General features: G+C 46.0%; 1 protein-coding gene across 2 annotated transcripts; it reads left to right on the forward strand.

The window, feature by feature from the left end:
* The first annotated feature begins 429 nt into the window (after nucleotides 1-429).
* Nucleotides 430-14,682, forward strand: LOC307206809 (uncharacterized protein). Of its 2 annotated transcripts, none has more exons than XM_079960201.1 (13): nucleotides 430-631; nucleotides 1,345-1,516; nucleotides 1,705-1,949; nucleotides 2,407-2,543; nucleotides 3,991-5,662; nucleotides 5,902-6,070; nucleotides 8,082-8,338; nucleotides 9,041-9,171; nucleotides 9,856-10,093; nucleotides 10,318-10,453; nucleotides 12,097-12,344; nucleotides 13,539-13,675; nucleotides 13,771-14,682. In XM_079960201.1, the coding sequence occupies exons 1-13, from the start codon at nucleotides 571-573 to the stop codon at nucleotides 14,050-14,052; spliced, it is 3,885 nt and encodes a 1,294-aa protein (XP_079816327.1). In that variant the 5' UTR covers nucleotides 430-570; the 3' UTR covers nucleotides 14,053-14,682. The 2 variants fall into 2 exon arrangements, with proteins under 2 accessions (XP_079816327.1, XP_079816328.1); XM_079960202.1 differs by having other exon boundaries at nucleotides 1,345-1,423.
* The last annotated feature ends 425 nt before the right edge of the window (nucleotides 14,683-15,107 follow it).

The following is a 15,107-nucleotide window of genomic DNA, read 5'->3' on the forward strand; positions in this document are numbered from 1 at the left end:
TAATTGCAAACTACTGCCATGTCCATAATTGCACAACAGTTCTGTTTTAACATACAGGTCACAGTTGGCCCTCCACATGTTCTAACCCCTGCTAAATTCCACTTTCTGGGAATCACAAATGGGTAGAGTGCTGCTACACTCAGGTCCTGTTTCGGCCCTTCCCATATGTTTCTGGTTGCCCACTGTGAGAACAGGTTGCTTGGACTAGGTGAGCCAGGTCCAGCAGGCTTTTCCCATGTTCTTATGTTTCTGGGATTCCAGCTCCCATCAGCTCCAGCCAGTGCTGGGAACAGCAGCATCTTTGAAAGAGAGCTGCATTCAAGGATCAGAAGAGGTGACAGGAACACTGAACTAGAGTCTTAAGGCATGCTAGAATTCAAAGCAGGTCTCAAGAGTTCTATGGAGTTGATGTCACAGGTGAGTCTTTTGTGAGATTAAATGTTCCATCCCAGACAACCCATGTGCTGACTCCCTGCCTCAGTGGGGCCTGTGAATTACACTACCTCTTCTCACCTTCCCTATGAAGCACCTTCATGACCCCAAAGCCTCCCTCTGCCATAGAGAGGAAGGATGGAGCTTCTCCTTGGGCTCTCTGCCCTTTTCCAGTTCTTTTTGTCCTCCTCCACCACCTGTAAGTGACCACAGTCAGAGCTAGCACACTTGAGTTCTGTTCCCCATGTTATGGGAAGCAGAAAGGCTTGTGCAACCCAGAAACTCTTTAGGATTAAGTGGTATAACTGAATGGGAGGTTTCAAGTACAGAACATTAGCCCCTGACAATGAACTATGTATAAAGCTTATATTTTTAAAAAAGAAAAGGGTTCCATGTGGCGTTCATTTGCACAATCATTTGACTAACCTGTACCATATTGAGGGAGGGTGTGCAATACTGGTTTACATTAGAGGTTAACTTAAGAACTGGCCTGCAGTGTTGGTGAGCCATCAAAGACTCCTCCATTGGGGTTAACCACCACTCAATATCCAAAGCCCCAACTAAAGCATGTATTACACATTGTACCACAGTCAGGATGCAGGGAATAGGAGATCCTACAATAATAATAATAATAATAATTTATTTATACCCCGCCCATCTGGCTGGGCCTCCCCAGCCACTCTGGGCGGCTTCCATAGAAACCAAAAATACAGTAAAATCACACATTAAAAACTTCCCTGAACAGGGCTGCCTTAAGATGTCTTCTGAATGTCAGGTAGTTGTTTATCGCTTTGACATCTGCTGGAAGGGCGTTCCACAGGGCAGGCGCCACTACCGAGAAGGCCCTCTGCCTGGTTCCCTGTAGCTTTGCTTCTAGCAATGAGAATACAATATTCTACTGTTCCTCTGTAGTCTGTAGCATCCGGCATCCCTGGACGAATTGGGACAAGTCTCCCTCCCCAGAAGAGAGAGAAGCCCTGGAAGCACCATGGTTAGTGAACATATTTGGCAATGGCAAAAGGTGCCAAGGAGTTGTCCTGAGCAGCTGGTGGGTCCTGACAGCAGCCAACTGTTTCCTACTGATGTGAGTAATGTGAGAGATTGGAAGTGCTTTTCTCCTGATGGAGTGCTAGCTCTGGTCCTAAGATGGTTGGTTCTGAAATGAAACAGAGTGCCTGAACAATGAACAGGCTGTTGTGGAGTAAGGTCTCACCATTCAGGATCTGATAGCTATGGTTGATTATAAAATGACCTTCCATGTTTGCCTTGCAGGCAGCCGAGCAATGTAGAATTCACTGGTGCCCATGGACGTTTCAGCACCAAGACAGTGAGCCAGTTCATTTCACACCGTGGTTTCAGTTCTTGGGATGCACCACCCAACAATGACCTGGGACTCATTCTGCTCGGCCAGCCAATTGATTTAAGGAAGCCAGACATATGGCCAGCTTGTGTCATTCGGAAAGAAAAACCCTATGACACACAAGAGGAATGTAGGATTATTGAGCGGAGACACGACGGTGAGTTTGGAGGTGCCCTGTCAAGGTCTGAGGGGGTTGTGCGGAAAGTGACCACAGCCCAGAGTCAAAGTCATAGGTACTAATAAGTCTGCAAGTTATTTAAAAAGACTAAGTGTATGTGTCACATCTGTTAGAACCACTATACTCAACTAGTATGTATTTGGCCCATAGTTTAATATATTGAGAGTGTTGGGGTGATTATTACTCAGTTATATTATTGTATAATTATATTATTATATAATTATATAAATTATATATCTTAGGGCTATGGAAACTTTAGAAAAAATATGGTCAGCGAAGGCTTAGAAGTTAGAGAAGGCTATGTAGGAGAATTTGATTTTTTTTAAAAAACGCATGCACACACACGCACGGCACTGAGACTGATCAGTGCTGGAGTGGATCCCTAGAGTTTGGCTAACAGGCCTTGCAGTTTATAGTCATCTCTCCTTCTTCACAGGGTCCTTCAGATGGTCAGTGAAGGAGATCATTGTGCATACTTTGGTGACATCGGAATGTGCCAAGCAATGGCCTGACGTAGGCAAATCATGGAACTTGTGTGTTTCAAGAGAGGCGTCTAATGACACAAACTGCATGGTAATCCCTTATGAATGGATTCAGGGTTGATTGTGTGAATGGACACACACAAACACACACACACTTTACACCAACCCTAGTAAAGGTGTTGCGGCGCTCATCTCACTTTACTGGCCGAGGGAGCCGACATTTGTCCACAGACAGTTTTTCTGGGTCATGTGGCCAGCATGACTAAGCCGCTTCTGGCGAAACCAGAGTAGCGCACAGAAATGCCCTTTACCTTCCCGCCAGAGCGGTACCTATTTATCTACTTGCACTTTGACATGCTTTCGAACTGCTAGGTTGGCAGGAGCTAGACCTGGCCACAGAAAACTCTTCCCGTTGATCACGTTGGGGAGGAGGGATTGAACAATGGCCACTTGCACATCATTTTTTGTCCAGACCACATCTCCACAGCAGAGTATATGGGGTGCTTTCTGGTAATGGGGTGGATATGGGGTGACTCACTCATCAACCCATCACAGCTCATTACCATTTGTATATAAATCCCACACAGGGAGACCAGATAATAGGGTGCACAGCATGTGTCTGTATTTCTCTGACATCATGTTCTACACATAAGGCTCACAAAAGGGAACCTTGGTCATGGGAAACAGGTAGAAAGGGTACTTTGTACAGAGAAGAAGCCTCTTGTACAAAGCAACGTGTCTCCAGAACAACCCAGGAGTTTAAGCATTGCTAACATTTCTTCTCTTCCTGGATCCCTTGCCAGGTGCCTTTTCTCTAGCAAATGGGGCACCAGGACAGAGTACTTCACACAATGCTATTGTTGTTGTCATATCTCTTTACATTTTGGGGTCCTTGTTCAAAATTCAAAAAGGCAGCTCCATATGAGAAGGGCAGCACTTCCCTCATACTTCAGCAACGGCCAGCAAATTGTGATTCTGTATTCCAAACCAACTCTACCTCATCAGTTCTCTAGTGAGTGCCCATTCTATACTTCCCTTTTCTAGTCACCATTTTGTATATGTGGGAAGTTAGATCTGGTCTTATACTATTTGATAGGACCAATGTGATTAGAAAGGAACTACAGTCAGCAGAGGGGAAGGGAAGATTGGCCAAGGTTTGGAAATACCAGAATTCTAATGGGATTTTTTTTTTTAAAGTGTGAGTGTATAGGACACCAACAAACATTACCAGAAAGCACAAATAGTTATGTAGGAGAAATGAAGGGCGGGGATGAAAGGGACACCTTTTCTTCATTCTGGACACATCCTGTCATGTTTCACCTGCTGGTGCGGACAGGAAACAGCACAATCAAACAAAATAATTGCCTCTTCATGCCAACTGCAGCATAGCTGAGGAGCTGGAAAAAAACTAACTGAGCTCCTATACTTCCCAAGAGGCAGCCTTTCTTACTGCTTTTAGTGGCACAGACCCTTTTTTTATCATCTGCTTTAGTTGTCTCATTCCATATCTGATTATCATGCTCTCTTTTCTGCTACAGGTGTCTGTAGGCAGTCCTGTGATTTGTCGTGACCCTGGCAGCGGGCACTGGGAGGTGATGGGTGTTGTGTCCCAGAGCTTACACGACTGCACAGCTCCTATCCTGGCTTCTCAGATTTTATCCCATTTGAAGTGGCTGAGTCAAGAAGGAGCACTTGGTCTGCAACTGAAAGATAGCGAGACCACTAATGGTGAATTGTCTCCCCCAGCAATCACACCATTATATGCTCTGTCTGAAACAGAAGGAAAATTATCTTCAACAGCTGGAGAATCTGTAACATTCCCAACAGGCAGAGTATTCACATCAACAGCACAAACAACCACACAAGTCCCACAAGCGTCTATAACACCCCCAATTGTGGAACAAGAATCTGAAGCATCTGAAGCAGTTGGACCTGTTGAACCATCAGAAGTAGCTTTGACAACCAACCCCCCACTGTTGGATTCTACCTTTACAAATGAACTCTCATCGCCAGAAGCTACAAAACCATTGACTGTAATACCTACAGCTTCAGTGCACTCTACATCTGCACTCAATAGACTACAGTCAGTAGTCACAATAGTTGCAGCAGATAATCATGTAAATTTTACAACATCCACAACAATTCAGAAAACATCCACAACAACACAGTCCCTCCCCAATATCACAACACCCCATGTAACACTTACAACTACCAGACACTCCCCATTTTTATCATCTTCAACAACTGGACAGACATCTACAATGGCCAGAGAAACATCTTCTGTAATGTCTTCCACACTTGAACATCTATCTTCTGCAACATCTACAATAGCACTAAAATTCACAACAGTGCAGAAGTCATCCACAACAGCAGGGCATTCGTCCACAACAACAGGGCAGTCGTCCACAACAGCAGGGCAGTCGTCCACAACAGCAGGGCAGTCGTCCACAACAACAGGGCATTCGCCCACAACAACAGGGCAGTCGTCCACAACAACAGGGCAGTCGTCCACAACAGCAGGACAGTCGTCCACAACAACAGGGCAGTCGTCCACAACAGCAGGGCATTCGTCCACAACAACAGGGCAGTCGTCCACAACAACAGGGCATTCGCCCACAACAGCAGGGCATTCATCCACAACAACAGGGCAGTCGTCCACAACAGCAGGGCATTCGTCCACAACAACAGGGCAGTCGTCCACAACAGCAGGGCATTCGTCCACAACAACAGGGCAGTCGCCCACAACAACAGGGCAGTCGTCCACAACAACAGGGCAGTCGTCCACAACAACAGGGCAGTCGTCCACAACATCCTCTACAACCAACCAAATATCTGTAACATCCACAATACCCTCAACAGAAATGTCAGCTGTTGTACAACCACACATAATAATAATACCTGCTACCACTTCACAGCCACAAACGCCTCCTTCAACAGCCGTAGCATCCATACCAGACACTTACATCAACCAAGGTGCTCCTGTTCATATTGTTGTAGCTAGGCCACAGTTCCCCAAGAGTAAACGCGAGGAAGGCCCATCTCCTGGCCCTTCCCTAGCATTACTTGCCCCACCTAGTGTAACCATAATGCCCAACTTGCAACTCCCTGTACAGGTGACGCTGAAACAGTGTGAGATGGGATTGGCATGGGATGCCAACTCCCATACCTACCAACTTAACAAGATGGCAGTTCTTATGGATCGCAAATTTGGTGAGTACATGTACTCCCCACCCCTGAATAATAATAATAATAATAATAATAATAATAATAATAATAATAATAATAAGGGGGAGATCTGAGGAACTGTTATGTGTGTGCCACCAGTTGCTCCCTCATCATTCTGTCAGGAAATAGACTGTACTGGATAATATTACTTCAGACTTCTGTTAGATAAACTGAGAACTGAAGGCAAGCAAATTCATTTCTAATATGTTGGTCTTTCCGTTCAGGATGTGGGCTGCGGCCTGGTTTTGTGCCCAAATGCCCAAGCTGCTCTGAGGCTGAGTTGGGGGAATTTCCCTGGGTTGTTGCTCTCAAGCTGCCCATCCAGCATTTCTGTGCTGGCTCCATTCTCAACCCCTGGTGGATTTTAACCTCAGCCAACTGTGCCAACCTTATGTAAGTATCCTGTTATTCAGGTTGATCTAGTTCAAGATGGGTGCATTGTCTTGGTCTCTCTCTCTCCCTCTCTCTCTCTCTCTGCATTTTCAATTTTACAGTACACCATACACATTTTACCTTATACTATTTTTTTACAGACTTCCCAACCTAACCTTCAGTGACATTAACAGAATCTTAGTTTGCTGCATTTCCGTTGTTTTCTACACCTTATTTTAATTCTACCAATTCCTTCGTTTTATTTTACTGTTGTTCAAACAGTTGATTGCAGGCCAGTTGTAATATCATTTCTTTTTAGGTACTCTCTGAAATATTCCCACTCAGCCCTTGTCCTCTCTTCATCACAATCCCTTATTTTAGAAGTCATGCTTGCTAATTCTGCAAACTGTCAGTTTATCGAACAATTGCTTTTCTGTTCGAATAGCTTTGTCTTTCCAAATCTTTGCATACATAATTCTTGTAGCAACTGTGGCGTATAAAAATATGTTACACACCTTTTTTGGTAGCTCCTCTCCTATGATGGCTAGCTGGAAGGCTTCAGGTTTGGGGGGGGGGAAGGTGAATTTAAACATTTTTAAAAATTCTTCATAGACCATCTCCCAATATTTTTTGATTGCTTGCAAGGCCACCACATATGTGTTAGGGATCCTTCCTCCTCTGAGCATATCCAACAGAGTTTAGAGCCCCTTTTGTACATTTTGATGAGTCTTGTGGGCATCAGGTACCACCTATACACAATTTTTAATATATTCTCCTTCATCTGATAACAAGCTGAAAAATTAATTTTTCGGTGCCATACATGGCATGGCAACAGCAGAAGGGAGGGGGGGGGACAGAATATTATAAATAAAATCACAGTGCTAGACCAAAACTCTAAAGATATAAGGAATGAATTTCAATGGTTTTACTCAAAACTGTACATTTATCTGCCCTGAATCCTTCAACATTCAGCTTCCCTGGATGTCTCAAAGTTCTAGTGTTATGAAACACCATCCACTCTCTCCATTGTTTTATTCATTTCTATCATGCCTCCTCCTACACATCTTTTTTTAAACTAAAAAGTCCCAAAAAGCTCCTATCAGCTTTCCTGATAGGAGAGTTGCTCCATCTCCTTGATGATTTTGGTTGCCCATTTCTGAACCTTTTCCAGCTCTACAATAAATACTCTTTTTGAGCTGTGGTGACCAGAACTGTACACAGTATTCCAAAGGTGTTTGCACTATGGCTTGAATAACTGCCTTGTGATATCAGCATTTTTATTTTCAAGTGGAATTTACCTTTCCACAGCTGCCACACATCTTCATCAAGCTATCCACTATGACCCCTGGTTTCGTTACTGGTCAATCACCACCACTTTGGAGCCCATGAGCGTATAAGTCAAATGAAGTTGTTGTTGTTTGCCCATGTAGACATTTGCATTTTCCATTTTACTTTGAATTGCATTTGCCATTTTACTGCTGTTCACTCTTACAAAATATATTGCTGTCCCAAGCACCTGTTTGCTACCAGTATCGCATCCATTTTAAAAAGCTGAATTTTATGGTATTATTATTATTGTTGTTGTTGTTGTTGTTGTTGTTGTTGTTGTTGTTGTTATTTTATACTGCCCTTCTTCCTAGGATCACAGGGTGGTTGACTAGCATGCTAGAACAGTATGCATTTTTATCCTTCCCAGTGATTTCCAGACTTTTGCTGAGCTGTGCCTTAAAAAGTTACCCAGCTACCACATTGGAACATGTATTCATCATTCTGTGCCCACTGAAGTAGGAAGTCCTTATGTAGCATTAATAACCTTCCCACCCCAAATATATGTCATTTGTTTTACATGCTGTGCAGGTGTTATGGGGCCACAGAAGCACATTTTATTTGATTGCATTTTATATCAAGTTCACAGTTCATATAATAAAAGTTCAAATAACAACAGTATCTACAATAGAGTGCTTAATACCTGCTTCTGCAACATGTTGCGTGTGGTTGCTGAAACTATTATGCTGCTGTATCTCTGTTTCAGAAAAAAATCAGAAGCTTTGGCCCTGGTGCAGGCTGGTCTAGTTGACATCTCCAAGGCAACGTACTCAGTGCAGACCCGCCAGTCTCTGACACACCCAAACTGGTTGGAGCACAGGGACCTTCACAACCTGGGCCTTTTGCAATTGGAGGAGCCACTGGAATTTGGTCCCTTTGTTGCACCTGTGTGTCTCTCAGACAAGGCAGATGCAATAGGTGACTTCAGAAATTGTTGGCTACCAGGCTGGTCTGTGCTGGAAGGTGAGTGGTGCACTTGCTTCCTGCTTGTACACTGTGATCTGAATTGGCTCTCTTAAATGACCTTGTTGGTTCTTCCAGTCTCTGTGATTCTGTAAGCAAGATTGCATATCAGTTAGTAGTTAGGGTACCCAGAAAAGATACCCAAGAGAGATAAGTCTGTTTGGTTTTGTGCAGTGCCCTCTCATGAAATGATGCATGAAAGGTATAATGCCAGTGTTACATCACTCTTGCAGACAGCCAAAGAGCTGGCTTGCTGTTTCAGATAAGTCTGAGAACATCAACCTTCCACAGCTCATGTTCATGGACACTCCTGTCCATTGTCCACTCTCTATCCCAACATTCCTTTTCTTTTGCCCTGGTCTGGACTCTTCTCTTAATTCCTCTTGCCCACTTCAACTTCCAGCCCTCCTGTTCCCATCTGCTCACTTTCTTTATCCTACTATAGGGGTGGGGAACTTGCAGTACTCCAGTTGCTAAGGGACTCCAACTCCCACTGGCCTTAGCCAACATTGTCAAAGGTCATGTATGATGGGAGCTGTAGTCTGGCAACAGCTGGAAGGCGAAAGGATCCTCATCTCTGTGCCCTGCCATATCCTCTTGTGAGCCCTACTGGTGGTCATCACTGAGGGCCTGGAGATGGTTTTATGCTGCCTAACTTGAGGGCAGATGGTGCTACCCCCATGTGTTCTCTCCCTGCTGTAGGAGGCCCTGCCGTGCTGCTGAGACATCCCTTAGACATCCTGAGCGTCACCAGCTGCGACCAGCTTGGAGAGCAGCTCTCCAATGCCATATTCTGTATCAAGGCTCAAATGGGCCGGGAAGGAGTCTGCACGGTGAGAGAGAGCTTGGGAGTAGATCATCATTATGACCCACCTCCACCGCTTTTTGACTCGGCGCTGATATCAGCTGGGTGTGGATTTAAAAAGTCAGTCTCCTTGCCCATTTGTTAAACTGAAGAGGTTAAAAGACATAATTCCTGCCTGCCACACATAGCTCTTTCGGGTGTACAACAGCACCTAGATATTGCATGTTCTCTGTCTCTGTCTCTCTGTCTCTCTCATACTGCTATCATGAATCCAGTAGATGGGTATTTACAAATTAGCTTGAGACATGGTTTGCATAGAGGCGGCATGTCAAAACAGGAGGTGCCGCCTTGCCCTGCCACTGCCGCCACCATACCTGCTGCCACCAGCAGCAATTTTGGGTGAGATATCACTGAAATTGCTCAAGATTGTGCATGTTCCACAAGGTCTTGCAAAATTTCGGATGTCATTTCAGCCAAAATCGGCACCAATACTAGCGCCGTTTCTGTGCCAGCAGTGGGGCAGGTGGGGCACCTGCAGGGCTAAAGCCTTGGGGGCTCCTGCTGTTTGAGACAGCCACTGAGCCAGCTCTAGCATAAAGTGCCCCACAGAAAGGAGGTCAACTGCTGTTTGAAAGAGTGTAATGGTTGGGAAACTTCTTTTGTACCTACTTCTCTTTCTCATTTTCTCTTCCTTCTCCCTCCTCCTGTCCAGGGTGATGTGGGCTCTCCGCTGATCTGCCCTGACCCCCAGGGTGGGGGCTGGCTTCAGCTGGGGGTGCTGAGCAGTTTTGATGAAGCCTGCTCTCGCCCCTATGTCTTCAGCAGTCTGCCCCACTACCTGCCCTGGCTGGAGAGGACCACAAAGGTTGCAGGGTATCGTTACAATCGCACAGTTCCTTGGAAACATCTGAGGCCTACAAAAAATCTTAGGCAGCTACAGAAACCAGAGAGTGAGTGATAGCTTGGAATTTCTCATGTGAGCTGCTTCAAAACACATGTCCCTTCTCCCCCAGGTCACTGTGGCCTGTACATAGGATGGCACAATGCCTTCCAGAGCACCTCTGACAGGAATGGCATTCCATGTACATTTCCTGCTGTTTAGAGTTAGCCTCCCTCGCTCTGCTATTGTCCTCTCCCCCACCACACACTGACCCAGCCTCTTTGCCCGCTTCAGCCCTGGCTGCATGGATCTCAGCACAAGTGTCCTTGCCCTGGCAAGTGCTCATCGCCACATGTGAGAATCAGAGCTGCGGGGGCTCAATTCTGAACCGCTACTGGGTGTTGACTACAGCACAGTGTGTTCAACAGACGTAAGTGATGCCCCCATTCTCGTGGCCTCCTTCAGAATCAGTGTCAAATGGGAGAAGCATGGTGGGCCAACTTGGACCCACAGGCTAGAGGTTCTCTAGCCCTGTGTTAGGAGATTGGAGCCCATGCCCTTTGGGGGACTCTAGTTCATTATCAGTACAGTGGTACCTTGGGTTGAGAACTTAATTCGTTCTGGAGGTCTGTTCTTAACCTGAAACTGTTCTTAACCTGAAGACCACTTTAGCTAATGGGGTCTCCCAATGCCGCTGTGCCACCGCTGCACGATTTCTGTTCTCATTCTGAAGCAAAGTTCTTAACCCAAGGTACTATTTCTGGGTTAGCGGAGTCTGTAACCTGAAGCGTCTGTAACCTGAGGTACCACTGTATTCACCCATTCCGTGCTACATGTTAGGGTAGGGAGACATTTCATTACCGGGTGAATGTGAAAGAGGCACACCTATTTTGTTCACCTAGGCTGTAGGACATGGGTAGGCAAACTAAGGCCTGGGGGCCAGATCCAGCCCAGTTGCCTTCTAAATCTGGCCTGCGGATGGTCCAGGAATCAGGGTGTTTTTACATGAGTAGAATGTGTCCTTTTATTTAAAATGCATCTCTGGGTTATTTGTGGGGCACAGGAATTTGTTCATTTTCCCCCCTCCAAAATATAGTCTGGCCCCCCACAAGGTCTGAGGGACAGTGGACCGGCCCCCTGCTGAAAAATTTGCTGACCCCTGCTGTAGGATATAGCTGCTCAGAGGACATACAGGAAAGGGAGATGGCTGTACTCCACAACATGACCGATGAGCTCGGATAACATGAACAGAAGCAAGAAAAAGGCCCAGATTAATTTTAACATGGGTCAACATCAAGTTTACCATAGTTTATGAAGGAGTTGTTACTTTGAATAAACTATATAAACATAGCTGACCCTGCTGCCTGGCCTGTCCCATCATTATGGGTCCTAAAGGTCCAGTCGTGGCCGACTCTGGGGTTGCGGTGCTCATCTCACTTTATTGGCTGAGGGAGCCGGCGTACAGCTTCCAGGTCATGTGGCCAGCATGACTAAGCCACTTCTGGCGAACCAGAGCAGCACATGGAAATGCCGTTTACCTTCCCACCAGAGTGGTACCTATTTATCTACTTGCACTTTGACATGCTTTCGAACTGCTAGGTTAGCAGGAGCAGGGACTGAGCAACGGGAGCTCACCCCATCGCAGGGATTCGAACCGGTGACCTTATGGGTCCTACCAAGAGCAAAAAAAATGAAGAACAAGAGACTATTCCCTGTTAGTGATGGCTAGTGCCCATTTGGGACTGGTAGGGTGGGAAGCAGGGAGGCCACAATGGAGTTGGAGTCAATAACAGCCAGCGCCAACTGATTCTAGTTTTGTCCCCATCCTGGTCCCTGCGGAGTTCTGCAAGGGCAACACAGAGACTAAGGAGGAGGAAGAAGCAGACGGCCAGTGCCATCACCTGAACTGGTTGTAGCTAAGAAGGCAGGTGGGTAGGGGCTCAGGGCAGACTGAGGTTGGTGGGGCAGTGCCCCATTTGCCTTAATGGACTAGCCTACACTATTCTCTTTGCCTTGTTGCTTTTCCTTTGACCCAAAACAGAGTTATTCCAGGCCCCTCTTTACTGTTTGCAGGGACCCAGCAAACATAGCTGTCTTTGTGAGGCTGACACAGCCCAAGGGCCACGCCAGAGGCATCCATGTTGCTGCAATTTACCCTTATGAGGAGACGGCGCAGTACAGTCTCTCTGGCAGCTCCAACGTGGCTCTGCTGCTCCTCCAGAAGCCCATCGCCTTTGACCAACATGTGGCTGCTATGGCCTACTTCCCAAAGGAGCCCTGGGATAGCTGCAAAGTGATGGGTCTACAAATGATGCAATCTGGTATGCCAGGAGACTGACTGGGAGTTGGGTGGAGGGAGAGGGAGAGAAGAGAGGGACCTTGCTATTGTATAGGGCTGTATGCTCCAAGACTATTTCAAACAGTCTCTGTTCCTTAACATCAAATATCCCTTAGTACATTCATTTGGAAGCCCTGTGACGTTGCATCAAGTTGCTGCATGATTTGTGCAGGCAGCCAATGGAGCTTAATCTGGCTTTTGCCCCCAACTACTGTGTGTGCGTGTGCACGTGTGTGTGTGTGCACGTGCATGTGTTTGCTTACACACACACACACACAGAGAGAGAGAGAGAGAGAGAGAGAGAGAGAGAGAGAGAGAGAACTTGTGTGTGAACTGTAAGGATCAGCTGTGCTGAGTGGAAGTGGACAGTCCTTGAAGACACACCCAACAGGGAGACATCTACTCTCCAAATCTATATTCCATCAATCTTTATGCAATGGCCATGGCTACCTGCAAAGAATCCTGAGCATTGTAGTTTGGCAAGGGTGCTGAGACTTCTCAGCGATCTCTCATGGAGCAAAAAGTCCCCAGGGTTATCTGAGGAGAAGGAATGGCTATTAAATTAGTGCAAGTGTATCAGAAAGATGTTGAGAGGAACTCTTGACTGCCGCTGCCTCACGGCACCTCTTGTGTCTCCCTAGTAACATTTGTTAAATGACATGTTACATGCCATCATCATGCACATTCCTCCTTGCAAACATCATCCAATGAAGTACAGTGAAAAAACACTGAAAGCAATGATGATATATCTCATGTCTTTTGTAGTTAAATGTTACCTGGCAGTTGCAGAGGGGACCATATGTCTGTGGTAACGTGTCCCTCACAACATGTAAATTAGGCCCCGTGTTTATGGTGTAGATATGATGAAAGCATATGGCTAAAAGCGTAGGGAAGTGGTGGATTTTTCAGTGGTGCTAAACTAGATTATTATTGTGGTGATGGAAGCAGAGGTGGGGTGAGGGCACAATTCCTGAGACAAATTAGTTCAGGATAAAATGGTGTGATTCAACGGACAAATGTAGAGTCCAGGCATTTGGGAGTCAAGGCTGGATTCTGACAGGGTGGAGCTTGGGGCAGTATGCCAATAGGATGGAGGAAGGATTCTGGAAGTTTTCTTTCCCAAAATTGGGAACTGAGTTGGAAGCAGTTTGCTGGCTAATCACCCATCTTTTGACAGGTGAAATTGAGGCTGACTCCAGCGCATACCAAGTCAAGGTGCTGATGCCCTCAGACTGTGCCAAGGAACATCCTGGGGTCAATCCAGGCATGTACTGTGTTGTAAGAAATAGCTCTAGCTACCTGCCTGGTGCTTCTGTGAGTATCTCTCCAAACAGCCTCCAACCAACCACTCATCTTCACACCTTGTGAGAGGCCATTCTTGCTTCATTCTTTTCTTCTTCTTCTCCCAGGTAGGTGAGGGTGCAGCCCTGCTGTGCCACTTGGAGGCCAACAGCATGGAGGCCAACTCCATGACATGGAGCCAGGTTGGCTTGATGAGTGAGCCCTTTCCGGGATCCCAGATGGTTGTTCTGTCCTCCAGCATCACCTCCTATGTGGACTGGATAGAAAAAACCTCCAGACAAGCCAAGCACCAATTATTCCTGCCCCGTGGGAGAGCAGCAGCCTGTGGACCAAGTAGCGGGATCCTCCTCCTGACCCTGTCATTGTTTAGGGAGGCAGAGTTAGGTTGAACACACATAGTAGTGTGTTCTCATTCCTACTGAAGGTGCTGCGTTGGACGGTTCAGCTTCTGCAGTCGATTACCGGGTGCATGACTTTCCGTGCTGGAGGTGGCCCTGCTCTCCTCATCCCTGCAGGCACCATGGGATATCCACAACAAATTGCCAGGTGAAGGGCAGTTGCTACAGTTGCCTCCAGCAGTGGTCTATCAAGTCTCAGCTGGGATGGCCGCATGAGCACCTTTCCGGGCAATGCCATCAGCTAGAGGCCTGTCCCTGGGAGTGAGAGTCTAGAAACAAGTCCTGAGACTACTCTGGACTTCTGCGCCAGCTATTGCTTCAGTAAACGAGCAAGTAACAAAAATGAGATGGAGATATTTCAATAATATGTAAGGCATCATCCTAAGGACTTTAAGGGAGAAAGATAGAAAAACCATGGTAGACGTTCTGGAGAATTTCCCATACAATACATAGTAGACCCTCCAGATAACTTCTGATTTGTGCAGTCTCCCCTTACTTCTCCGAAGCATGGTATTTGCATAGAATATGTGTCTGCAATTGGGGAGTATAGCTGATATCAGCACTTGGACTCTAATCTTATAATTAAAACTACGAATCAATTTAAAAAAAAATGCTCTCAAATACATTGTAGAGTTCAAGTTGGTATAAGGCCAATATAGGGCCTAGCACTGAAACTTCAAGTTCTTCTTTTCCTTGTTGGTGGCAAGGAAAAAATACGGAGGTGGGGTGTGTGTATGTACACACTTTCCAGATGACATTATCCAGGTTTTAGGCAAGTATTCTTTGGTGAGAGAACCCCAGCAGAGATTTACAATCACAAAACATGCAGCAAAGTAAAGCGTTGAAATATAGGCTCTCAGACCTAAAATATGCCCTTGTGAGTTCCAAAATAGTCCCCTCTTTCCTTGGCATGGAAAAAGACCACATGTTTGGTAAGTTAAAAATGATTTGCTTGCAAACTCTTCAAAGGTTGGATTCATGCACTTTCCCCTATGGCATTCAGAAAATGTTACACAGGCAGTAAAACTTGGTTTCGTTATAAAGTG

The sequence above is a fragment of the Podarcis cretensis genome (genome assembly GCF_951804945.1).
Source record: "Podarcis cretensis genome assembly, chromosome: 17".
NCBI lineage: Eukaryota > Metazoa > Chordata > Lepidosauria > Squamata > Lacertidae > Podarcis > Podarcis cretensis.